We start from the raw sequence: 27,569 nt of genomic DNA on the forward strand, positions 1-27,569 counted from the left end.
GTCTGAATCTGGCCATTTTGGTTTTTTTTTGCCTCGGCAACGTGTTCGAAGAGAGTGAAAAAAGAATCGGTAACACTTTACTTTTAGTTTTCTACATAAGAGTGACATGATACTGTCATCAATACATGACACTCACATGACACTGTAATGACACATTCATGACACATGAACCCGAACCCTAACCCTAACCATAACGTGTCATGACAAAACCGAATGACACTTACTAAAAAAGTTATGTCATAAACGTTTATGACTTGTTTATAATGTTTTATGACACGTTCATGACAGTGTCATGTCACTCTTATGTAGAAAACTTAAAGTAAAGTGTAACCAAAGAATCAGTGTCCCGTTCATTAAACTGCACCACTAAACGCAAGTTGGCAACAATATCCAAACCACCCGGTGCAGAGGCCATGGAGGCATCATCATGACCCCCCAGAACTCCCAGGAACAAGCTTGCCCTCTCTTATTAACTCCAACCTAGACTGCTCCAAGTCCAACTTCCTCCTCTCAGTTTCCTGATGCATTTTCTCCAATTCAAGCTTTTCTGCCTGCCGAAGTTTCTCCAACTCCAACTTTTCCTCTCTCTCTCAAAATGCCTGCTATGCGTCTCCTGCTCAAACTGCAAAGCTAACAGCTCCTTCTGCTGCTCAAAAGTTAAACTCGCTGCCTGCACCCTGTTGCAACAGATGGGCACAGACTCAGTCTCAGTTTTATTTAACACACCACATTCAAATAAAGACATCAAAACTCTCCTTTTAATCTTATCCTTACAACATAGGAAAGCTTTTTTTGCACACCTCTTTTGTCGGGCAGGTGCGTAGGATATGATCAAAAGTAGCAGATCAAAATGTTTTGAGAAAATCCCGCACACTGACCATTACGCAAGCAATAATTTACTTAGAAGAAAAATACAACGTTTTCTTCTAAATAAATTATTGCTTGCGTAATGGTCAGTGTGCGGGATTTTCTCTAAAAATCTTATCCTTACGACATTTCCCTGCAACAGCAATGTCATAATGATCATCTATCTCCAACAACTGATCCTTTTTACAACGATTGACAAAATCTACTGTGGGTGCCTCAAAAAAAATCAGACATGGAAGCCATCATCACAAAGGACAATACAGAAAACTATACATCAACCATCACAGTCGCACTTTAGCAATTGTCAGCCCAAACGACAGAGAATTTCCCCCTAACTGCCTAGACAAAAGCTACCTGAAGCTCAACCCTAGGCTTCGTGTGGTACTTGCGGTGGGTAGGTTATACACGGCATTGACTACAATAATAACCATTATATGCATTCAAGGACATTAGCCCGGCAGCCCGAAAGAGCAACCAAAAATCGGCGGCCCTCCAGCTGCAGCGGATGTGCCCCTGAGACAATCGCTCTAGTCACTTTCCTACCACACCGATAGAAAAAAAACAAACGGACACCATCCCTGGATAAAAGCACCCTACAACCTGACAGAGAAACTTCTGTCCACAGGGCAACAGACAGTAACAATCATTCTCTGAATTAACCACAGACCTCCAACAAAACACATCCCAACATCCCAACATTCCCAACAAAGAAAAACAAACAATGCGAAGCAAAGCTAAAATCAACCTTTAGCTGGACCAACCAATAAACACTAAACACCCCACTACTAATATAACTTAATTTAACGAGCACTAGGGCTGGGCAATATATCGATATTATACCGATATCGTGATATGAGACTAGATATCGTCTTAGATTTGGGATATCGTAATATCGTGATATGACATAAGTGTCGTCTTTTCCTGGTTTTAAAGGCTGCATTACAGTAAAGTGATGTACTCTTCTGAACTTACCAGACTGTTCTAGCTCTTCTATTATTTGCCTTTTCCCCACTTAGATATTATGTTCACATTACTGATGATTATGTATCTAAAATTTAAGTGTGAAAATATTTTGTTAGAGCACCAATTGTCAACCCTACAATATCGCCGCAATATCCATATCGAGGTATTTGGTCAAGAATATCGTGATATCTGATTTTCTCCCTATCGCCCAGCCCTAACGAGCACCCACTTTTCATGACCTGGCTCAGGTGGTCATAACAAAGAGGGAGACAATACCATGTTAAACGTTTAAACAATACTTTACCAAATTGAAACAAATTAGACCAAATTAACTATATACAGAATGGGATGTGGAAATCAGTAGCGTCTGTGGTGTAGGGTGTGAATGAGTGAAATATGCATGTACAAAAACACACGGCATGGGATGGTAGTGGTTTTACTTTGACACCCCACGGTTCATTGGCTTTCAGAGTGGTCTCGCTTACTTGGCTAATAATTGTGTTTTGACTTCTTATAAATGCACGGATTATTTGTGGTTTTGTCGTTAGTGAAAAACAATATTGACCTTGTAGATGAAAAAGGAGCCTCATATAAGAATGACATTTCCTCCTATGGAGTCCGTTCATTCGCAATCGGAGATCGACACTCTTTGACTGGCAAGATGGCGGCGAGCGAAGACACCAAGTGCTAAAGTGAGATGTTCAAAACTTTTTTTTTTTTTTTTTAGTAAACTCTGGGTACACAAACAACGTTCTCAATGCTGGAGTTCATGTGGAGAGCCCCTGGTGATACTTGGAGCGATGTTTAATGTTGTGTCGAGCCTTCCCAGGCCAGCCACACACTGGCTGCGTGACGCGAGCGTGGCGTGTCCGTTTTTATTTCGGCTCCCATGTAAACAGGTCAGAGCTTACACACCGCCTGCGTGACACGCACGTCTTCACCGCCGAAAACGCGTGCATGCTAGAAATAGAACAGACGCCTACTTTTCACGCGACAAGCAAGCGTGTTGGAAGCGTTTCCAGGCAAAATAGAATACAAAAAGATGTTTATATGTCGTTTTGACACAAATGCATAATTTAATAAATGACATTTTGATGTTTGAAAGTCTCTAGGTTTTGACATAAATGCAGATATAAATGTAATTTAAAAAAAAGAATTATTGATTTTCAAATATTGCACCTGTCAATACAGAACGGAATACTCCGTAGCCTATTTCGCCGTCAATTCTGCGGACGTTGTCTTTGCTGTAATCAGATCAGTATATATTTATGTTTAAAATGAAGTATACTACTGCTCGAGTGCAGTAAATCAATTGGAAACATACATGTGTAGAGACAGGCTAGCAAGACATGTTCCTGGTGTGAAAAGACAGAAAAATCAACGCAACAGAAACGCCACGCTCACGCAGCCATTGTGTGGCCGGCCTTAGCGTTTTAAAAATAGCGATTTTGATGCCATCATAGCAGTGTCCCTAGCTCTCCCATTCGAAAGGTCATCTGACCGAAAACGAAAATACGGTCAATCTTGAAAGTGGCGTTTCCGTCCTAATTATGCTTTTAAATGAAAGTTTGACTCTGTTACATTCACAAAAAGACCCTAGGTTGCATTTTGGTGAGAGTTAAGTTAATAAATGCATAAATATAAATCTAATCTCAATTAAAGCTCCATAAAGGTTTCCTAGAATAACAACCCCCTCCAGGAAAAAGACAAACACAGTGTGGTTTATGTGCGTTAGCATTTTAATTGGACAAAGCAAGAAAACATTGATTACAGTAGCAGAGTCATCAGTTCTCAGGGCTAACACCTCTCCAAACAAAAAGGGTCTGAAAATGTCCGTAGGCACTGCCTAATTAAAAAGAGTATCTTGTCAGCTAAAAGAATCCAGCTCTATAAGGCAACAGTTACAATGTAGGCCTCCCCATTCCTCTGGCAAAAAGAGCAAGTGTAAAGGTTGAATCCACTCAGATTTTTTTATTTTTTTATATATATAAAATACTGGCGTTTCAATAGATATTTAAAAACCATCGTAAGTGTCAAACATGTTCACCCTTTAACATTTGAATGGTGTCAAATTTTAAGTATGCACTGCATGGCAATGCTGTTTTATCCCTGCATGGAAGAATCGTGTGTTGCACTGTGCCAGTGTCACATTAGATAGTGCCACTCTGCTACGTACAATGTTGGAGTTAACTGTCAAGTTATCAAAAAAAAAAAAAAGAAATAAAAGAAAGCAAGCACCCACAGTTAACAGTAGCATTTTTACTTTACATCGTTTCAAATGAATGAATGGTTATTTACATGTGGCGAAAAAGATTTGAGGCTGTCCGAAAGATATGAAGGAGAAATGGAATGCAAAAAGGAAAAACACCTCTTGGTAGTCAAATTTGTCCAAGTACAAGAGAGGAAAAAACTGTGCAATATTTATCTGCCCTTACAGAGAAACAGCAGTGGCAACAATCCCTGCAATTGATTTTAATCCAAGAGAAAATGAGAAAAAAAATTAAACAGATTTCCATTCCTCAAAAAAAATAACTAAAGTTCATAACTTAGCACGACTCAGACTAACCGTTTATTTAAAAAGAAAAAAAGAAAAATAAACTCGGTGGCTGTCTGAGAGGAAAGATGTGAAAATGGAAGCAATTTGTAAAACCAAAAAAAAAAAAAAAAAAATCAAAAAGTTTCTCCTTTACAGTTTTATACTCATTTACAGTTAACTTAAAAATGGTAAGAGCCCTGGTTCATGGCCAGTCTTGCCTACCACAAAGGGTGTAAATACCTGTGTGGGTCAAATCGCTCCTCCTTGACTCCCGTTACCCCACCCCGACCCACCCCCCCCTGAAAACCCATTTACATCTCCTATAAGACGCCAACCTTCCCATTAGGTTCCACGTCCCAGTAAAAGTCTTAGTCCTGCCACAAATGGAGGCGGTGTTACACAGCCCCGCGGGGCACCGTACAGCCAATAAGAGGCTGCGGGTTGACAAATCTCCCACCCTGCCCACTTATCAGTGTGTGGGGTATCCTGCGGCTCCCATACCGGGCTGGTTGGCTAGCATACTCCCATTCAATCCCTGTGTAGGCTCCATAACCCCACCGTTACTGATGGCGCTCATGCCAGTCCACCCAGCACTGGCCGGTAAGTGACTGCAAAAAACGAAGTAAAGAGAGAGAGAGAGAGGGAGAGAGAGAGAGAGGGAGACAGAAAGACAAATGCCAGCAGGTTAGAAGAGACAAGGCGAAAGGGAGCCAAAGGGACGGTTTATATTAGAGCTACTAGAATCTGGACAGGCTAGAATGCGAACAAGAAGGCAAACAGAGTTATCAGAGGTTGTGAGGGTGAGGCAGGCTGGGCAAAAAATCATCAGGCTAGCAAAGAAAGTGGAGGGCTCTTTGGAGGGGCCAAAGGTAAGTGTCATTTGATTAAACATGGGTGGACAAGCAGACAGAGCATAGAGGCTAAGCGCAGCGAGCTAAATATTCCTTCCTACCCCAACAACCAGCCTACAGACAGATAATCCACACTGTATACAACAGTGTGGCTTATCTTGACTCCTTTTGCAACACTTCTACATTTGGCCACAAAGTGGAGCAACAAAAGAAATTCCCACCCAATTCACATGTTGTCTTTTAGGATTCATGTAATGAAACTAAATTCTAAGTTCAGTGTGGAGATAAGACAGCTTATGTAGGATAGAAACTCTCCAAATTTCAAGTCAAGCGAGGCCTAGCCTCTTTCTCTGGAATTGTGCATTTACTGTACATTCAACAATCACACCTTTGTACAGAGCCTATTTATACAGCTGGTCACCAAGAAGTTTAGACTGTCAACAACATATGGCCTCTCCTTTATTTGTCTTGGGTGCACAATGTCACTGCACATAGGTTGTCTAAATAAAAACAAAATTTGATAACAACCTACAAAAAGATATTTAACATGTCCTACTGACATTCATATACAGATGAAATCCTCAAGATAAACGTAGAAATAGAAATCAATGAAATCAAAAAGGAAAATAATGTAAAAAGCTATGACATGAACGTAGACATACAAAAAAAACAAACAAAAAAAAAACAAGTGAACAGTCTTACAGAACACAGTCCTTACACACAGTAGGCAATCGTACAAAAAGGGAAGTGAATTCTTCATTAACAAATTTAGCCAGGTGTGGACAGGAAGGGACAACTTTGTTCTGGGCTTTTAGCATTTATCTTATTCAGCCACTTTAGTCAGTTACCTTTAAATCTAAAATTCACGAAATAAAGCTTTAGCAAGTTCAAGCCAAGTTTTTTTTTTCCTTTTCTTCTTACAATCATTTTTGGAACAGACTAAAGTTTTGAACCATTATGGGCTAGAATTCAAGTGACAAAAACATTTTTGGAACAGACCCCTAGGATGTGATGTGCACAGTGAGCAGTTGTGACACACTGAAACATGATTTACAACAAAATTAAAGTTCAGATTGTCCTGTGTTTGTGTGTGTGTCTGTGTGTGTGTGGGAGGGGACTTATTTCTCAATCTCCTCAAGAGGAGTGAATTGAGGGGCTGTAGGGTTGGGGGGGGGGGGTTGGGTGCACAGCTCCCTGGTGTGGTTCTCGCTGCACCGGTCTTGCACGGGGACTCTGGTGGTGCTGGAGTAGAAGGAGGCGGTGAATGGGGAGCCCTGTGCACACCGTGCTACTTACTTGAAGCCCTGCTGGTTCCAGGCCTGGCCGTAGACGCCGTAGGTGGGGACCTGCCACCCATTCGGGACGTACTGGCTGATCTGGGGCCCGTTGCCGTACCACTGGCCCCACTGGCCATAGGGCTGGGCTGCCGCAGGGAAGCTCATCTTGCTCTGCTGCAGGGTCAAGTACAACAAGTACAGTTTAAGACAGCAGTTTAAAAATAAAAATATATATCCCAAAAGTTATTTAACCCTTGTGTCAACTTCCCGTCAACCGTGCAACTTTTTTATTTTTCTTGGTCAAAATGTACCCTTTTTTTCCCCCTTCTCAACGTTGTGGTCGTCTTTTCCCCCAAAGTTTTTTTGTCACTTCTTACCTATGTTTGTCACATTTTTCCTGCGCTTTTAGTGTTTTTCCTTTTAACATTCTTTTATAAAAAAATTCTCCAAATGCTAAACCCAAATTTCTGACATAGATAGAAACGTTGGGGTCAAATTTGACGCAAACTATATGATAACGGAAGAAAAGGAAAACTGCTCAAATACAAGAAGCCTGTGTTTTCTTATGAATTAAGCAATACTTCTGTAAATCATAAAGAATAAATACATTAGATCTTTCACATGCCATTCTGGTGTTTATCCATACAGGGACATTTCATGACTTTCATATCCTGCTGGGAACTTGCAGCATTTCTTCATGGATAACCGACTGGACAAACATTAAGTCACCATGTGATGCAATGAGGACTTTTAAGAAGAAGAAAAAAAAAATAAAACAACACTTCAGCCAGAACAACGAGTAGGTCAGTGGCAGGGCAGAAGCTTTAAAGTCACAATAAAAAATAAATATAAAATGGGGAAAATACTTGTTTTATGTTCTAAATACATGCACTATTTGACATGGCTGATGTCCCATTGAAATGCACTTGAATAATCACGGGCAGCTTCATGTAGCTTCATACCTCCATTATGAGGTCCATCACTTCCTGGGTTATGTTATCAGCTGACGCTATACGTTACACAGACCAGGGACACACAGCAGCACTCACTTGCATTTGTCATCTAATGGTTGGCTTTCTGTATACAGCATAGGGTGTCCTTACCTGGGGTATAGGCATCTGCTGCATCGGGTTCATCATGTCCGGGGTCTCTTTTCCCCAGTAGCATTTGACTATGTGGCCCTCTATTGAGGTGCCATTCACTGACACAATGGCATGGGCTGCTGACTCATGGGAGTTAAACCTGGACAAAGACAGGGGGGATGTGTGGGGTGAGTAGAGGATTCATATATTTATTAGAAAGACTACAGTATGTAGTTACTTATACATAGGGTTGGGTGTCGTTTGGGTTTTTTCTGATACCGGTGCTAAAACGATACTTTTAAAAACGTTGCTGGTGTATAAACGGTGCCTGAACAGATACTTGAAAAAAAATAGAACAATAAAAAAGGGTATTTAACAATAACTTTGAATGCACCACAAGGCTTGCTAGTTTCAAGTGAACGCACCACACGTCTGTGTTGTTTTTCCGACAACGGCAGCTGCACAGTTGCTCAACGTCGTGCTGTTGGACTCATCTACAGTGAAATACGGAAACCCTTTACGCCGTTTAGCTGTCAGCATTTTAACGTGATAAAAATGTGTTTAATCCAGCTGCTAGCTAACGGTAGGCTAACGTTAACTGCCGTCAAGTGAAGCGTTAACTAGAGTCACGTGCGGCGATGCTCCGGTTGCCTCCAACGTCCGTTTCAGAGCATCAGAGAGAAGCGCAGGCATTTAAGTGGCACCGAAATCCGCGTTGCAATTCGGTCCCGTAGATACCGGTCGTTTAGGCGCCGGTGCCGTATTAGCACCGGGTTTCGGTACCCAACCCTACTTACACAAAACAATTCATTATACAATGCAAGCATCTAACAGACATTTTATCTAAATACCGGGGAACGTAAGTAATCATTCCAATTATTCTTGCCGTTTGCAAACAGGAAACCACAAACAACGTATGTGGATAAAATGCACGCCGTTTATATGATTGAAAACATGTTATTTCCAGTGGTTCTCAACGAGGTCATCAGTGCCCAGAGCACTGCAGGTTCTCTCCTACCTTGTGGTAAATTATATTCTCCCTACATTCACAGTGGCAGCCCTTGATTATATGGCCTAGAACATAATTCAGCAGGACTGCAGATGGCTGAGGACCAGGTTGAAAAAAAAAATGGTGCACCATTCTTTGAGCGTGCTTAAAAGGAAAAAGGTTACGTAAACACGAGACTTCCACATACCTCACAAATGAATAGCCTTTGTCGGGGAAAACTCTGATTTCCATGATTTGTCCAAAGGGAGAGAAAGTCTGTCTCATCAGTTGCTCTGAAGGCCAAACAGAAAGGGTACATCAGATATTGTTTCTACGTGGATTGATGAGTCACAAAAATCTAAACTTTTGCTGCGTAAGAAACGTTGCAAACCAAAATCGTCAGGTACGAGTCTCCTGGTGGTTGCAAGTTAAATTCATAGCTCAGTCACAATTTTGCTGACACCGCTGGGCTTTAGAATGAGCTCTCTGAGCAGAATAAGCTGTGCTAAGATTTTGTAATAAATAGATAACACAGGCATTACCTTATCTTTTCAGTTTAATCAACAATTCCCAATGAATGAATCCCGCTACCAAGTATGGTCTGTGTAGCCACAGCTTGAAATAGCTTACGTCTACATGCAACAGTAGACATACTAACACATTGGAAGACATATTTTCACACAGACAAACATGGCCAGTAAAGTTTATTCAGAAACAACCCTGTGACTCCATTTTTTTTTTTTTTTTTTCCTTTGGATTCCAAATACAGCATATCTGAGCATGCTCTGATTGGAGCATTGCTCCAATTTGATTTTTGCCTTGTCAGTATGACAAGCTGAGAGGATACAGTGTTTATTCTAACTATCTGTTGCTGCCGTTAAAGGTTAGACCCAGCGCTGCCGCCGTGAGCCTTGGTCCTGGCTGAATTGGAGCTGCTGCTGCAGCCGCTCGCTGAAGGCGCGTGTCTAGAGCTGCTTCCCAGCATAGTAGTCTCCTAGCTCCAGAGAGTGAGGCAGATGGACCGCGGGGTTGTTAGCCAGCTACTTCTGGTCTCATTTAACAGTACGTTTAGCAAATGGAGTGCCCCGTATTGCTCGGCTCCTCGGCTACTGTAGCGCTTATATTGGTCGCGTGACGGCACGAGCACGGTTTACAGGCGAACGCAACCGTCGAGGCTTTTGTCCTGCTTTAACATGCTGCACGGGTTGCATCGTTGGGATTTTAAGATTCCACATCCCGATTCTTCCTTTCAAATCAGGTTCTAATCGATTCTTTGAGGGGTGGAGTCAAAACGGGGTCACATGCCTATTTTCACAAATAAGAGAAAAGTTGTTGCAGTTTACAGGGCTTTTTCAATGTAAAATAAAGCCACACTAGAGCGCTGCTTACTGTGCTCCAAGGCTGCAACACAACAAGCACCTGGCCGCTTCGGAAACCAAATGTTGTGCATGTTAAATTGGGAAGCGATGATCGGAATCGGGTTCTCCATGCCCAATCCTATGTACGAGACGAAAATTTGCGCTTTTGTTTTTCCCATAAGCCACGGCTTTGCGTGTGATTGACGTCCTGTCACTGTTCCAGTTGCTCATCCTCAAAGCGGAGAGAGAGCGCCGAGAGGACGGCCGAGAGCCGTGTTCTTGCGACTTCGTGACATTTAACCTTGCCGCCGCAAAATGTACACAAACGGAAAGACCGATACATTTTCATGTGGGAATATATATCATCCGCTGTTACAGTATGGCTCTTTTTCTACGACAACAATGGAGTTCTATCGAGTTATAAGATGTGGCTACACAAATTGTACTTAATAGGATATAGGATATATCCTACTTAGTAGGATACATTTATTGTTGGCTTTGGCTTCATTGAAAGAATGCTGAATAATGATAAAAAGATCAAATAAAAACAGTCATTCATTACATCTCTTTGAACCCTTCTGCTGTATTTACCTGATGCTACCGCTGTCAGTATCATTATCATACTTGTAGTATTCATTACCTGTCAGTCCTGTGCTGACTCCGCCACAATACACAGTGCAGTTACTGGGACTGGACTGATTCACTACTTCGTCAAAGGATAGGTGCTTGGAGTTACCTGCCGGGAGAGACGGGAGACATTTATCTACCGTGAATACATCGGTCCAACATCCTGTGTAAACAAGCAGAGCATGCGCAGTCACGACAACGCACTTTCATAGGTGGTCTTTGGGGCGGGGGGCTTTCTTGTTGCCCAGTTGGTTCGAATCTGTCTGCCTCCTAACCACTGACCGCCCATCTGCTGAATGGCGTTCTCTGCATCCTGGAACGCAGAAAGGAACAGGGTTATTCCATCGAGCTGGAGTGTAATAACGTAAGACAATCTCACATATATCCCTTTGGAAGCACAGAACCCGGTCATTTGTGAAAATGTCTAATGCAACTTGAAAAGAAGGAAAGGGTTCCGTTTTTGGAGCATGTTCCTTTGATAATTCCCATACAGTAACAGCAGAAGTAAGTAAGTTTATTTGTATAGCACCTTTCACAGATAAAAGTCACAAAGTGCTTCACAATAAAATGTAATACAACAAATTAAAATACAAGAAAATCTAAATACAAATAGAAAACAAACAACCATAAAACCCCTCAACTAAAAGCCTGCTTAAATAGCAGAGTCTTCCGAATTACAGGGACGTTGCACTAAGGTGTATCATTAGGTCAGTCGTGTCTTTGTACTTGCCCATTTGTTGAAGAAAGAGACAAAGCCATAGCCTTTAGATTTCCCTGTAGCCATATCTTTCACAACACGAGCATCTCTGTGAACAAACGCACCAATAGGAGTACATTATAAACATGCAGCACAACACAAAGCTCGACAGTACTAAAAGTTGCGCTGCTCTCGGAGGCTCCGAAACGGACGTTAAGAGACAACAGAAACATCGCTGCATGTGCCGCTAGATAACGTTACACTTGGCAGCGGGTAACGTTAGCTAGCAGCTGGATTAAACACGGTATAAATGCTGACAGCTAAATGGTGTAAAGCGTGACGTAACAGTGTGCAGCTGCCACTGTCGGAAAAACAACACCGACAGCATGTTTACTTAAAACTCGCCTCGCCAGTCTGGTAGTGCATTCAAAGTTATTGTAAAATACCCCTTTCCCATCTAGTTGTCATTTTTGTCACCGGCACCATTTTAAAAGTACCGTTTTAACACTGGTATCGGGTCAAAATCAAAGCGATACCCAACCCTACATACTGTATATGTCATTACCCTCAAGGTATGTAAACATTTAGGAATTCTACGATCACTTTCTTTATAGGTTTTAAAAAAGGTATGAGGCAGAACAGTGGATAACAATGCATCCCATTCATTTTCTATCGTCAATCCGTGATTCAAGTATCTTCGTCAGTAACTCTTGATACTTACGATATCCTGCCAAATGGACCGAAGGCAGCTTTGACGTCTTCTGTAGTTATTTCTGGGCTGAGGTCTCCAACGAAGACGTGAAAGTGATCTATTGGGAGGGGGTTGACATGGTTTAGACATGCTGGATGGTAGAATACACTACGGATGCTCGATTATGAAAAAACCCCGATAATATTGGTCAATATTGAAATCACGAAAATGTAACACAACTACTTGTTGACTTCTGCAATGATGTTGCAATTATTGAACTTAAAGCAACACTAGAGAACTTTTCCCTCTTCGGTCCCCCTACAGGTTGGAAGCGGAATTGTCCCATTATGTCTCATTCCAACTACAGTTTCGCTACCCGATCTGGCAAACTTGCATAGTGCGGTTATAGCCGGTAGAGGGCCGCAAAGCGAATGCAGAAGTGCCGTTCACCCTGTTACGAGTTGATCAACCACTGAAACGATTTTGGAAGCATTGTAAGTTACGAAAAGTTCACTAGTGTTGCTTTAAAAAAAAGAAACCGTGTAAAAAGTTAAATAAAACAGTAAAAAAAACAAAAAACAGATTTGTGAAATTTGCCTTAATACTTTTCCTATTTAAACTTAATTTTTTTTTATTCAGAACAAGAGAAAATATGAGTTTACAAAACGTAATGAGCTAAATAATAGTTTCTCGATTATTCTGTTAGCCCAAATCATAAGCACGATTACATTTGTATTAATTGCACAGCCCTACAATACACAATCTATTTCAGGCTTTATACTTTTTTCCAGATTGTGACAAGTGCTGATTGTATCGGGGAAGGACGACAGGAGAGTCACGTTGGCAAAAACCACATTCCATTTAAGTGAATGAAGGGAATTTTAGGACTACATAATAGTATGTAAACATATATGCAATGAAAATCTTTTCCATGTGATTTTTGATCTTTCCAACTCATTAACATATTACTTATAAATTAGAGGTGTCCAGTGTATTAATGTCATGAATTGTAATTATCCCCAGTGACAAGCCCTTGTACTTACTACTTGTGTCTTTTTTCTGGCTGGTTGGCGTCGTGGCCCAGTTGACTTTGACCTCCTGTGGAGAGGGATGGAGAAAGAACAGGCCAGGTGGGGTATGTTTACATCATTTACATTAAAACCTGGTAACCTCAACTATTAGAGTAAATTAAGGTAGTGCTGGGCGGTATACCGATTCATCCGGTATACTGGTTTTAATTTCCCGTACAGTATACAGTACAGTATATTTTTTCACATAACGCCACACCGGTGTTATACCCGCGAAGAGCGCTACTGCTAGATGGACAGGAAAGGGGGGAGAGAAAGAGGGGGTGACACGCAGCAAAGGGCCGCAGGCCGGATTTGAACTCGGGCCGCTGCAAAGGACTCAGCCTACATGGGGCACACACTCAACACAACTAACTCTCTTTGAACAGGGTAAAACACCAAGGAACCCAACAACTTGTGACACTAATAAGTCTACATTTACAAATGTACACTGCCTAACGGAATGCTGGTAACGTTACAGCTGCTAGCTAGCCAGTCTGTTAAAAGCTGGGAGAAGCTCTGTCGCTTCATTCAACAACAGAAAAGAGAGGGAGAATGAAGAAAGAGACATCGAGACGCACCAGAACAACGTGTGCCCAATAGAGGAGCTGTCTGCGGTTTTGGAATTTTTTGTTTCGTTTAAAAAAAAATCCGACAAAGTCAGTGTTGTCGTCTCTGGTGCAAACAACTTACCGTTACTCTGTCACCTAAAGCAACCGGTGGAGCGACACTACGAAGTTCAACACCTGACTCGAATGAACCTAACAAAATCGGTCAGGGCTAAAGCGGTTCCATACATGCCGCAAGTGGATTTACATGGGCTACTGCCCCTGATCGAGTCTATATCCACGACATTCCACTTCTGGGATTGCTCCGGTTCAGCAGGAAATTTCGCTGGATGCATGTATTTTCGGCCAATGTCCGTTTCCATCCTCTTTCTTTGTGTTGGAATTTTAAACTCCGGAGGATTTATGAGGACTATGGTTAACTGCTCCTCATAAATCCAGACAGCTAGCTAGACTATCTGTCCAATCTGAGTTTTCTGTTGCACAACTAAAACAACTTTCAAACGTACACACGTTCCACCAAAACAAGTTCCTTCCCGAGGCTAGTTTGCAGCGGCACCGGGGCTCTGTGCGGAGCTTAGCACTGCCCATGACGATTATGATTTGTTTAAAAGAAATGCCACAGTTTGAGTTCCAATTAATTTTTTTCAGTAATTTTACATTGTATACATGTCATATTTACGTATTTTTAATACTTTTATTTCACATTTAATAAGTTAATAGGTTACAGTATTCAATGTTACATTCCAGCTATAAAACTTCCATCCCTGGGGAAACAAGTCAGACCAGGCTTGTATCCCTCAGGTGAGTGTGTACTGTAATATAAGTTGATAAAACCCTGTAAATAATGTATAGTTTTAATGAGACAGTACATCAAGAGTAATTATCTATGTGTAAATATCCATCTTCGTAAATAGTATCATAGTGTGAATTGTGAATTCATTTGTGACGTTAAAAAGTAGCCTATTTGATCCTGTACCGTTGATAAATTGTCACTCAGTTTTTTTTTAAATAGTTGTTGATCTTGGCAACAGAAATCAATATTGTAAGTTTCCATTTATTATTACTTTATTTTATATTGAGTAGTTTTACTGAGACCGGTCTTTTTTATCAGATCCCGAAAGGCTTGTTAGCAATATGATTAACGACATCGGAGCTGTCTATGGTACTTCCGTTGGGGTCCAACTGTCAGCCGTTAACCTACAACCGTCACACAACACAACGCAGAGACCATTCCATCCCGGAATGCTGTGTGGACTAGCCAGACCCCCCTCCTCCACAGTGTTGTGGAGGAAGGTCTGGCAAAGCGAGATTACCCCGGACCAGTTTAATCTGCCAGCATAAATTGCCATAGTAACTGAGCTTTAACTATAGTGAATTTGCTTTATGGAACCGAATAAACTGAAATTTAAGCCTGGCTTATTTGGTAAGCTTGCTTTATGGAATGGGCCTATTGAAGCGAAGCTCTGTCGCCCACTTTTCTACAATAACAGACCTGTGGTCCACTTATAGTGTTTATACTACTAAAATAGTTTGTTTTGAAGAGAAAGCAAAGCAAGTTTTTGGCGTATCGATTTTATTTACTACTTTTGTAGTTTTCACAATGGAAATTGTTTACATTCTGCAACTGCTTCGGGCATCCCGATACCGTCATATATTGTACAATTCTGTTGGGCAAAGCAAACCCTACAGTAATCAAAGCCTTCGGTACGCAGAAAAGAAGAAAAAAAAAAAACTGCGATATATCAGGCCCCGATTCAAAGTTTCGGTCATACCGTCCAGCACTATTTAAAGGCTGACTTTAGAGTACTTAAAAACGTCAAGCTGACTGAGACTTTAAATGTAACGTGATGTGGTGCCTTCTCACTCACTTCTGCCCTGTGTATGTCCAGTGACATAGTGCAAGAATATTAATCTCCTCTCAGATCTTAATTAACTTAACAGAAAATAGACTGCAACTGGCCTGCCATTTGTGACAAAACAATTTTCTAATTGGATTTGGTATTTTCTTGCAAAAAAAAAAAAAGAGTATGACCACGATATGTACAAAGGGGGGCATCAATGCCATGTTAAAACATAATGGGAGGCATAAGCCAATAACAAATGTAGATACTAGTGAAAGTTACACAACTTATCTGTGGTTGTTGCCGATGAAATGCACCTCAGCTAGTTTGGTTGTGCAGTTCAGCGCGCAGTCATTTGATTTTCCGGTTTATGTCTTAGCACTGAATCCAGAAACTCAATAAAACATCTTGCACCACTTTAATATTCTTTTATATAAATAAAAAAATAAGGCGCTGTTGTCTTTTAAATGTTGCAGATTAAAATGTTAGTGTTTGCTCTATTGTTCTAGATAACCTGACTTCATCCAGCTCCTCCCAGACTTTTTATTTTGCTATCCCTCCAATGGAGCTTACATGGTCTTAAAGACTCTGACAGTACAGCTCTCATATGCTCAGAGGATCCCTAACTTATATTTCTGTCAGTGCTTTTTCTTCTTCCCAAATCTCACTTTGCTTGAAACACTCAAGCCACATAATTACATCATTCCTCACACCTAACACCACAGCTTCATATATTTCAAGACCATTGGGATAAAGTGGTCCTAATGGAACCAAAATTACAGACCGAGAGATAGCTTTCCAGCAGTCTGAAATATTCAAGATCTGATTTGGGCCCTGGCTCCAGCAGCTTCCCCTTTTCATTTGGAATACCCTATCCTATGTAATTAATTGAATATAAATGCCAGCAGTCCACTGTTTTTTTTAATTTTTTTATATTATTTATTTTAAGAAGGCACACATCCTAAATTTCCCACACCAGAAGCCCACCCGTCCCCACTCACCCTGTAGACACGATAGCTTACCTTACCCATTATTTTCCTTCCATTCATGGCTGCCAATGAGGCAGCAGCATGCCTGTGGTCATAGAACTCCACAAAGCAGTACGGATCATTTCCAGCCGTCTGTCAACGGGAAACAAGACTGATATTAAGTCCACAGCAAGGGTGACAATTTAATCACCGCAGATGACAAGAGCCACCTACTGTAGTTTGGAGTGTCAGGCCTGATATAATAGACTGAGAGAGGAAAATCAATATCAAGCACAAATGTAGATTGAGATTTCCACAAGTAGCACCACCACCTTTCAGGCCACTGTTGAATGCCATTTCCTATTGTGAAACAATATATACCAGAAAGGATAACACTCACATCAACTATCATTTTACAGCTCTTGCAGGGTCCTATTTGTGTGAAGACCTGCAGAATGAGGGGCTCGGTGACATCCCTGGACAGATTCCCCACATACCTGCAAACAAGGAGAGAGATTGGGTAATTGAGTCTTTGTCAAACAGGAAGTAGCATGCAAACAAAGGCTAGTTAACCGGGCTAGCTACAACCCACAACAATTACTTCGATTTACATAAAAACAATGATAGTAGACTAAATATTATTGGGGATGGTCTCAATTTTACACGGACAACTCGAGTATGGTCAGTCTTACTGGAGCTGTCCCGGGCCGTCTCTTCGAGCGTTGACGTGGCTCGTCTGCCAGCTAGCTGAAGATAAAGCTAGCCGGTTCAAACGGGCCTCATGCTATGTGGGTTGGCTGCTAACGGCACTAAAATTACATCCCTTCCGCGAGAGTCTGGCTAACGCCGTTCTATTGCTAATAAAAGGCGACTCCTTTAGTGAATAGCGATATGATTCAATGAAAACGTGTGCATTTTACAAGAAGTGACCGGCTAACGTTAGCTGCGTTTGCATCTTTGGCTAATGATACCTAGCATTAGCTAGCAATTCAGTTTCATTTTCAGGCGAGTTATGGTTCCGTCTATTTATATGACTAAATCAAACAGAATTTTACGTTCAAATCAAAAATTAAATATGTCTTATTGTACTTACAAACGTCACTATTGACGCCATTAAGTGATAAAGCGAATTAAATGCCCACTTGTGACTAAATTAAAGGGTTTTACAGTTTTTAATTGAAACAACAACGTGGAAACATTTCGGACGCGCCGTATTACACAGAGCCTTCCCATTCCAGGACATAGACAGGGCCGCTGTTACTCACAAGGTTCTGGGTTGATCGTCCTCCATCATCAAGGTTTAGTGGTCGCGTCCTGAGAGGTCTTTAATCCAATGACATACAAATGGTTTGTGCTAAACTTGAGCGACCGCGAACGTAAAGGCTATATCTACTATTTAATGATAAATCGGTGGCCGATTCTGCTCTCACACACACCGCAGACAGCCTCAGTCTGATGCAAACAATAGGAAGTTGAAGATGGCGGAGGAGCGGCGTCAGCAGCGTCAACCTGCGCGCTGAAATGAAGCCAAAATCAAGCGCTCTTACTCCTACACACAAAGATGTGCTTCATATCTTAATGGCATAAGCTGTAAAAACAGCGAGTTTTGTAGCTTTGCATAACTGTGCAGAATAATAATTTCTCCTCAGCATAGTCGTGGTCACAATAGCTCAATCGACCAAGGTTCAACAACGTTAGGGAAATTACAACTGGAAACATCTGGGAAATGCATGTAACCCAGCAAGTTGCAGAATAAGGTTACCTGCAAAGGAGTTTATTAGAACTTCATCGTTATTAGCTACAGTTCATCAACTAGATAGCTACTTGTGCGACATTGAAACATTTTAAAGAATTTTGATTACCTAAGCAAAATACGTGCGCCGCCCGGGAATCGAACCCGGGTCGCAAGAATGGGAATCTTGCATGATACCACTACACCAGCGGCGCCGTCCTGTATAACGAAGATGGGGTATGACATTTATAAACCGATATATGAAAAGGGAAGGCAAAGGATGAGTACAAAAGCAGTGGCAAACATCTAATACTGCGGTGTATTAAATAGTAACGTAATGTAATTTTAATTTAATCAGGGACAATGCACAATTTAATATTCACTTTGTATGAGAACAAGGAGAGATGCATTACCAGGTAGTACAATATTTCCCGCCCGTAGTCCCTGTGCAGGTAGCTAGGTAAAACAATAAACAGTCACAGGGCAAGAAATGAAATAATAGTTTTCCTTAAATGTTGATGATTCCAGTTTCACCTATGGTTCACCCATATTTCTATGGATTCACCTGAACGTGAAAATCCCAAAATTGAACAGAGGAAGAGAGTAAGGGAATGGAGCCACTGACATTCTGCCACATCGCCTTTCTTCAGCAATTTATTTTCAATACATAAACAGGGCACAAAATTAACTTTTTTTGTCCATCAGCCAAATGGCTAGTGAATGTTCAAATTGATAGCCACTCAATAGTTTAACAATAGTTTTTTGGCTGGGGAGTGAAAGGAATATACCAGACATCTGCATATTCTACCAGCACTTCTGGCTGTTCTGGTGCTTATTTTGAGCCCTGTACGTAACTAATATGAATATAATTTTGCTAACGGTTATGATTCTCAAACGGAAGAGGGCAGCAATGCTGCGTCTACGCCGTCAAAAAGGAAGAGAAAAAGAAAAGAGGGCGACCTCGTCATCGCACTAGAAGAAGAGCCAGTTTTGGAGCAAACCTGGAGCAAACATGGCTTCCCCTGCCGGTTGTGAGCATTATGTGCGTAGCTGCTTATTGAAAGTGAGTTAACTTCTTGAAATGTGTTAACTTCTTGAAATACATATTTTCCATAAATGCATGATGGAGGCATATTGGTGTTGAATATACTTCAATGTGACTGCTATAACGAGTAGTGCTGCTACTGTATAGCTCTAGTAGCAACCACTCACAGCTAACCTAGCTAGCTAGTTAACTTTAACGTTACGTTACTTAACGTTAAACGCTAGCCGGGTGTCGTTACGACATATTAGTTAACGTTAGTGTCCTATACGTTTCTTATATGTTAGCTGTAAAACATGGGAACAGGGGAATGGCGAAGGTTTAAGAGTTTAGTGAGTATGTCATTACTCAGTTATTGGTTATTTAATTTACTACATTCATGCGTACAAAAAGGGACATTACATTTCTATAAACTTCCAGTTTTGTTGTAGCCATATTCAATGTATTGTTGAGGCTACCCTTAAGTGTAAGCATAAACTGTGATATGACTATGGTTGACATACCTGTTAGGGGTGCAAGATATAGCGACTCAATATCGTTATCGCAATATCACGTTGCGCAATATTATATCTAGGGGTGCAAGATATATAATATCGTTATCGCAATATATTGAAAGTGTTGCAATAAGTATAAGGGATCGACTGATATGGATTTTTTAGTGCCGATACCGATTTTTTTCTTTTCTTCATCAGCCTTAGCCGATGACTGATACGGGCTGCCGATTTTCTTGAGCCGATATTTGGAGCCAATACTGCTTTTGCTCCCTCAATTTACATCATAAAAATGTAAACGCTGCCACACTGGATTTGTTTTCAGAATCTGCTCTGCCATTTCTTTAAAAATAATGCAAAAAAACAAAGATCAGTGTCACTTCTGCAATCATCTTACATTCATATCACCCAAATTATGTGTGCAATGTGCATCATATGGATGGGTGCACTGCATATGGTTAACTGTGCAAGGGTAAAAGGTGTAAAAGGCTTTCATCAACATCTACAACACAGCCTTGATGATGCATTGCTTGCTGACATATTATAAGACAGATATAATCATCACAAAATGTCCTTTGTCAACACATTTAAATAATTTAAGAAAACAATAAACCTGAAAAGTAGCCATTGGAATTGGATGCCTGTCTGTAAATAATGCCGGGAAAAAACTATCGTCGAACGCAGCAGCCACGTATCGGCCGATGCCGTTACACGTAAAAACGCAAATATCGGCCCGATATATCCGCCGGCCGATGAAAATGGTCTATCACTAATAAGTATGCGATATTTTGTTTATTTTGTGGAATGCTGCGCTGTGCGGCTTAGTTGTGTTCGATTTAGAGCCCGCTTGAAACCCTATAATGATCATGTTTCATTGGCCAGTTACCGTGCCACTTGCACATATTAGTGCACGTCAAGACAGCCAGTGTTTGGTGGACCGGGTACACCTTGTTAACTTTTATAGCCTACAAATTGATCCACGGGATCAATTACGCATCACATGAGTTTGCCTTCCCTCGCGTCCGCCACACCAGGAGCCTGTCAGCGACTACTAATTATAAAGATATAATCTGCCTGTTCCCAGCATTAGCACAGAACTTTACAATGGTTGGCTTGTTACCTGTGATAATATATGCTAAATTTAACGTCTCTTTCACATTAGCGTGAGAGTGACTGACCTATTTAGGTGCGTTTTGAGATGCCTGATCAAGTTAGGCGTTGATCGGGCATCATTTATCTTGGTGCCACACACCTTGCATGTAAGCTGTTCGCTTACTGCCACTGTTTACCAAGTTATTAAAAGCAAAACTAATGACAAAAGGCACAACTCTGGGAGGACTTGGTGTCGCCATCGTCAATGTATTTTTTTGATATGCGAGTGCGCGCACATAAGGCATAACACATGCGTTACATTGCACATTATGGCAAAGGGCAGGGACATGCAGCTCGTCATACGTTTCCCCAAGGTATATGCGCCAATAAAAGAAAATAGAAATACATGAATAAATTTAGATTTAAAAAGCAATAATTGCATGAAAACAGGTTGTTGATGAGTCTCGAATCTCGAGTCTGAAGTCTTTTGGGTCGAGTCGCAAGTCAAGTCTGAAGTCAAGGAAAAAAGGGGGAGTTCTCTGCGCTTCTGCAGACCACAACAATCCGGTGCAACCAAGGCAGGACACAACAGAATAAATAGCAAAAAATTGCCGGTGCAACACGGATGTCTTCTACTTGATGATTTTATTTACTAAGGTGCATAACAGTGACTAACGTTTCGATGTATAGTTACATCTTCATCAGATGACTCTGATGAAGATGTAACTATACATCGAAACGTTAGTCACTGTAAAAAAAATCATCAAGTAAAAGACATCCGTGTTGCACCGGCAATTTTTTGCTATTTATCAAGTCTGAAGTCTTTTGGGTCGAGTCCGAGTCAAGTCTGAAGTCAGCTGTTTGTGCGATTTAAGTGTGCACGTCAGCGCACGGGTCCACTACGTGACAAACCCTATCGAGCATACCACGTGTGTGCATATTTCAACAGAGGGAAAGTCTAAGTGAAGAAATAGATAGAGACAACAAAACGGAACGAATCAGAGAAGCGAAAGAAAAGTTGTGTCCTGTTCTCTTTATTTATTTTATCGGAGTGGCTATTTGTACCCCCGGTACGAATAGCCTCGGCCACACAGCTGAGCTATTCACACCCTGTGACGTAACAACAAAAAAATGTTGCTCGCGTGCACCGAAATCATGGCGGACGTTCATCTTCCATGACCGCAGAAACTGGCATATTAGGGAAGTTTTGCGTCTAAAGTTTGTAACAATTGAATTTCTGGAGTCTGGAGTTTCCCCGGTGAGGTGATCTTGTATTTTTCATTTTGGATTAGATAATTTGCATGCAATTGCGCAAGTCAGGGTCCGCGAACGCAGAATTTTTTTTTTGCAGGGTGGTACGGGAAGACTCATGAATATGCCTGCTCTGGTTGGGTAGGTTTAAGCAAGAGGAGTGGGATTGGTTATGGTTAGGGTAAGAATGTCAGGGCGATAATATTCCAAAAAGGTGTAATACATGAGTAGTATGGATAACTGTGTGTAAATATATGCCAAGGTACTGTAAATGCACAGGGGTGCAAATAGCATACATTGATATTTGTACCAGATGGGGTATTAATAGAACATTGCTGTGTGCAATGGCGGGGTAAGAATAGCATTCATTTCTAATTGTACCAGGGTACGAATAGCATACACTGCTAATTGTACCAGGGGTGCAAATAGCCTCACCCTTATTTTATACTGTACAATAGGGTTGGGCATTGTAACTTTGGATATTAACGATTCTGATTCCAATTCCGATTCTTCCTTTCGATTCCGGTTCTTATCGATTCTCCATTCCGATTCTTTGAGTGGTGGAGTTGAAACGGGTCATGTGCTTATTTTACAAATAAGAGGAAAGTTTTATTTTGATTCAAAGGTGGGTTGCAGTTTGACAGGGCTTTTTCAATGTAAAATAAAGCCACACTAGAGCGCCGCTTACTGTGCTCCATGGCTGCAACACAACAAGCGCCTGGTCGCTTACGGAAACCAAAACTTAAATTTGTAACCCGTGATCAGATTTGAAACCAAATCCTCCAAACGATTCCAATAAAGAAACGATTCCGATGGAATCGTAATTTTTGAAACGATTCCAAGTAGGAATCGGTTCTTGATGCCCAACCCTACTGTCCAACCGGTCGACATGTTGTACCAGTCCAATATGACTGTCAGTTGAAATAAACTTTGTGTTGTAAGAAAACTTATTTGAATCTATTTTGATGCGTTTCCCCGTAACTTTTGTAATTTTACATATGTTTAAAAAATATCGAAATTAATATCGATATCACAATATTCATAATCAATATCACATTTTGTCAATATCGTGCAACCCTAATACCTGTGTGTAATCACGTGTCTATGCACTGCAGGCACCCTGCTGTGGTAAACTGTATGTGTGTCGGCTGTGCCACGATGCGGAGGAGAACCACCAGATGGATCGATTCAAAGTCCGAGAGGTGCAGTGCTCCGAGTGTCAAACAGTGCAGCAGGTAACTGAGACAAACAACGGCAGCTGATACGTTTCAACTCCAATGTTCAGCTGTGGCCGCAGGACCACTCACTGATCTTAAATGGCAATTGTTTCCCTTTTGGTGTTTCTGTTGCATTTGTGTATGTAGTGGTTAAGTACAGATATCACTCTTTTAGGCGAAGCAGACTTGCCAGCAGTGTCATGTGCAGTTTGGGGAGTATTACTGTGACATTTGCCACTTGTTTGACAAGGATAAGAAGCAGTACCACTGTCTGCCCTGTGGAATATGCAGGTGAGCAATAGTAGAATTCATATATCTTTTTAAATACACGTCACCCGGCTTCTCAAATCTTCTCATAATTATAGCCTTAGTAGAAGACTTAGTGTCTTCTACTAAGGCTATAATTATGATTAATGATTAATTATCAATGATGTGGATATTTCAAAATAAAAGTATAAATGTCTCAAGGTGAATACCTTCTTAAAATGTGCCCTTTTTTTGCAACAGTAATTCAAGTTTTTAAAATTACAATGTTGCGATGTTTGTTTTATCAACCTAGTATTAGATTTCAGTGTTTCTAAATTGCAGTGGGTTTTTGTATCCACCATACTGCTGTTGACACTTGTTATGTCATGTTACACATACCCATACATGTGGTGATTGTCATCAGTGACACTGTGTTTTGACCCCTACAGGATTGGGCCCAGGGGGAATTATTTCCATTGTGAAAAGTGCAATCTGTGTTTAGCCCAGGATCTGCGGGGAAACCACAAGGTGATTATTAGCCTGCATCTGTTTTCTGACCCGCATACATCACGTGTGTATTCTGTTTGACGAGCAAATGAGCGTCCACACTGCTGTCATTTACAATTGCCTTTTATGTTTCAGTGTGTTGAAAATGTTTCGAGGCAGAACTGCCCAGTGTGTATGGAGGTAACAAAACCTATATTACATTAGGGGACAGTATTGCTAGGGTTGTTGGCTTTTTATGCAATCCATTATTTTCTCTACAATTTGATATGATTCTCTTTTGCATGTACAGGATATTCACACGTCCAGAATTGGAGCTCACGTTCTTCCATGCGGCCATCTTTTACACAAGTATGACTCTAAAGACTAGTAGCTCAGTGTTGGTCAGTGGGATTGACTTGTGCATATTTTGCTGTTTGTATATATAGCCCAATTTTTATTACACTGCAGGAAAAATACATGAATGTAGGACTGTAGGAATGTGGCCTAAAAGATTTCTATACAGATTGTTTACTCTATATGCCATGTTTTAAAAAAAATAGTCATAGTATATGTAAAACAAAAATAGAAATATAATATAATTACAAAGATGAAGGGAATTGAAAAGGCCTTAAAAATATTGTCGATGATGTAGACTAATAAATCTAAATGTTATATTTTCAAGCCCTACATTATCCTTAAATATAGGTTATATTTATTTAGTAATCATAGTTCAAGATGTGTTATGACATAAAGGTAACAATTAATGTGTTTGTTCACATTCTCTGCAGGACCTGCTTCGATGACATGGTCAGAACAGGGTATGTCTTAGCAGTCCGTTTTCCTGTTAACTGTATAGTATATGAGTAAAATACGGTCTGGTTCCAGGTTTATGGATTATTTGTTTGTTTTTGAACATTTCAATACATTTCATTTGATTGCATCAGTCCGTGAGTTTTTAGGTACCGAATTCAATACATTTTTGGCAGCGACCAAATTGCCTCTAAAGTATTGAGTATCTAAAAATGCCCAATTTTAATACCTAAGGAGTAAATCTCATCAGCGTCAGTGAGCCAATAAGCACGCAGCATTCTTCTACCAAGATCTAATAATGTTTGTGATTGGCTGTCTAACATTACGTTGTAGGAAAAACTCTTAGCAGGTGCTGAAAATAAATAAATAGATTTGTGCCCTAATGTGAAATGTTGTAATTTCTTTTTGTTTTATTAAAGTGGTATCGAAAAAAGTATCGTTTAGGAACCGGTATCAAAGTCAGGGTATTGGTATCGGTACTGGTATCGAATATTTTTTAACGATAACTAGCCCTAGGAAGCAGCGTATTCTGTCCTTACATTTAAAGAGAAATTTAGATGATTTTAGCTCCACGTACTGGACAAACACCGTTCATCTAAACACACCGCCCACACAAAGATGACACAGAGCTGGTTTAAAATCGGCAAAGCATCCCTTTAAAATAAGTCAGCCATGGTTCCAAAATCAGGTCTGGGTTAGGTGATGCTGTAAATCTGATCACTGACCTGAGCTCTTCCACTAAATGTACATTTTCCTCATTTGGTTTAGAGCGTATCGCTGCCCCCTGTGTATGCACTCTGCCTGGAACATGGAGGACCACTGGGATCAAATCGACAAAGACATTGCCCAGTCACCGATGCCCACTGAATACCAGGGTGCTACTGTCAAAGTAAGACCTCAATAATACGATAACCTACACAAGTAATACTTTAGGTAAAAGAAGGGTTGAATTACTGATCTGATCAGAATCTCATTTTTTAGACATGCCCAATTTTTGCGTTTAATTCATTCCAATTTGTACAATTCAATAAAGATGGGCTTTGGTGACTGTGGGGTCTAGCTTTATATTTAATCCATTACTTTTGTTTTTTTCTTACTACAGATTATATGTAACGACTGCCAAGCCCATTGCACAGTGCCTTTCCACGTGCTGGGGATGAAGTGCAGCGGCTGTGGTTCGTACAACACAGCACAGGACGGGGGACTGATCCAGCAGCCTGAGCAACAGCAGCCTGAGCCACAGCAGCCAGAGCAGGACGCTGAGAACGAGGCAGAAACAGACACAGAGCCAGAGCAGCAAGATCCGCCTCAGTCACCCACGCCACATTAAGATTGCAGCCAACCACACTGGGGGACATTTGTGCATATAGACATTTGGCTGGTGCACTTACTCGTACTAACTTACATTGAGTGTAACGGTAGACTGAGCCAATATTCCTAGATTGTACAAAATACCCCAAAAATCCATCTATTTTCTGTACCTGCTTATCCTCTTCAGGGCCAGGCAACCTATCCCAGCATACATTGGGTGAGATGAAGGGTTTCAGGCTTTCACAGGACTAACCTAACAGCTTGATTTATGGTTCTGCGGAGGCTCCACGCAGAGCTTTCGCCGTAGCCTACGTAAGTGGCCCGATGTTATATATATATATATATATACGCGTTGGTGTGTGGGGGGCTTATCTGTGTTTTTTGTGTAGGTGCCTTGAAGGCAGCGGTCGCAGCGCTGCCTGGAAGGAGCAGTTGGGAGTAAAAGACACCATCGAGCTGTGTGGGGAGTGGGTGATAGAGAGAGAGTGGCGGCGATTAGCTTCCCTGTGCTTTCCGACCAAGGTGGGACACGCCGCGACACGTAGTTAACATTTTTGGAGAGGTGCACGTCAGGCTACGGTGTAGGGTCCGCCGTAGGTCCGTGTCTCCACGTACCTACGTACGTAGCAACGGCGTAGATTTTACGCAGAAGTATACATCAAGCTTAACACACATTCAAACCTAAAGGCGATTTAAAAAAAATTATTAAAATAAAAAAACTTTCCCTCTGAGGGCTCATCAAGGATTAAACCAGGGTTGACGTTTGTGTTTGAGGGTTAAAAGGTTAATTAATTTGCGTCGATCGACTCGGCTGCACAACCCAGGTCACACTGTGCGCCGAGGAATTCAAGTAGCTACGACACACTCGTTCTGGTGGTGTACAGCTGGGCTGGAGTACAGTATGTGACAACGTTAGCTGTTCACTGCATAAGAGTCTAAGCCTCATGCGCATTTCCAACACCTGAGGTAATTGGTTTGCATTGCTTCCGGGGTTGTGACCCAGGTTGTGTCTGAATTGTCACGGCCGGGGATCAACCTTTTGTTTTGAATTGACAAAAGAAGGGTTGGACGCGGGTCAGATGACCTGGGTCCGACCCTAGTCGTTGGTGTGAAAGAGGTATATCGAGTCATGGTCCATCCGGCCATCCAGGAAGGTCTCGATGGGGAGCTGACAGTCCAACCACTGAGCCTCTGTGTGGGCAGGTTTACTACTTCTGGGTGTTGTACAGTATCAGACCAATTGTGATTGTTTTCTGTTAAAGGTGCTCTAAGTGACGCGACGTGTTTTTTAGGCTACAACACTTTTCGTCACATACAGCAAACATCTCCTCACTATCCGCTAGCTGCCTGTCCCCTGAACACACTGTAAAAAAAAACGCCGTCTCTGTAGACAGCCCAGGCTCCACAAACGGCAAGAAAAACAAACCGCACCAACCTGCCCCACGAACCATAATAAACAGTGTTCCAGCCAATAACTGAGAAAAAGGAGCTGGTTGAGCCATCACTGCA

General features: G+C 41.3%; 2 protein-coding genes and 1 non-coding gene across 3 annotated transcripts; 1 reads left to right on the top strand and 2 right to left on the bottom strand.

The window, feature by feature from the left end:
* Positions 1–3,548: 3,548 nt before the first annotated feature.
* Positions 3,549–17,873, bottom strand: LOC120560561 (nucleolysin TIA-1-like). Its single transcript, XM_039803193.1, has 12 exons — positions 17,648–17,873; positions 16,783–16,879; positions 16,437–16,535; positions 12,981–13,035; positions 11,968–12,055; positions 11,280–11,355; positions 10,754–10,862; positions 10,563–10,658; positions 8,773–8,857; positions 7,598–7,736; positions 6,514–6,668; positions 3,549–4,974 (listed from the first exon to the last, which is right to left on the bottom strand). The coding sequence occupies exons 1-12, from the start codon at positions 17,674–17,676 to the stop codon at positions 4,836–4,838; spliced, it is 1,167 nt and encodes a 388-aa protein (XP_039659127.1). The 5' UTR covers positions 17,677–17,873; the 3' UTR covers positions 3,549–4,835.
* A 385-nt stretch (positions 17,874–18,258) lies between these two features.
* Positions 18,259–18,329, bottom strand: trnag-ccc. The gene has a single exon. It is a non-coding gene; the product is annotated as a tRNA-Gly (tRNA).
* Positions 18,330–19,076: 747 nt separating this feature from the next.
* On the top strand, positions 19,077–26,810 carry rchy1 (ring finger and CHY zinc finger domain containing 1). The gene is made up of 9 exons (XM_039803194.1): positions 19,077–19,177; positions 23,106–23,225; positions 23,383–23,498; positions 23,903–23,981; positions 24,096–24,140; positions 24,250–24,308; positions 24,728–24,757; positions 25,518–25,638; positions 25,852–26,810. The coding sequence occupies exons 1-9, from the start codon at positions 19,127–19,129 to the stop codon at positions 26,077–26,079; spliced, it is 849 nt and encodes a 282-aa protein (XP_039659128.1). The 5' UTR covers positions 19,077–19,126; the 3' UTR covers positions 26,080–26,810.
* Positions 26,811–27,569: the final 759 nt, after the last annotated feature.

This window comes from Perca fluviatilis, chromosome 6 (assembly GCF_010015445.1).
Source record: "Perca fluviatilis chromosome 6, GENO_Pfluv_1.0, whole genome shotgun sequence".
Classification (NCBI taxonomy): Eukaryota; Metazoa; Chordata; class Actinopteri; order Perciformes; family Percidae; genus Perca; species Perca fluviatilis.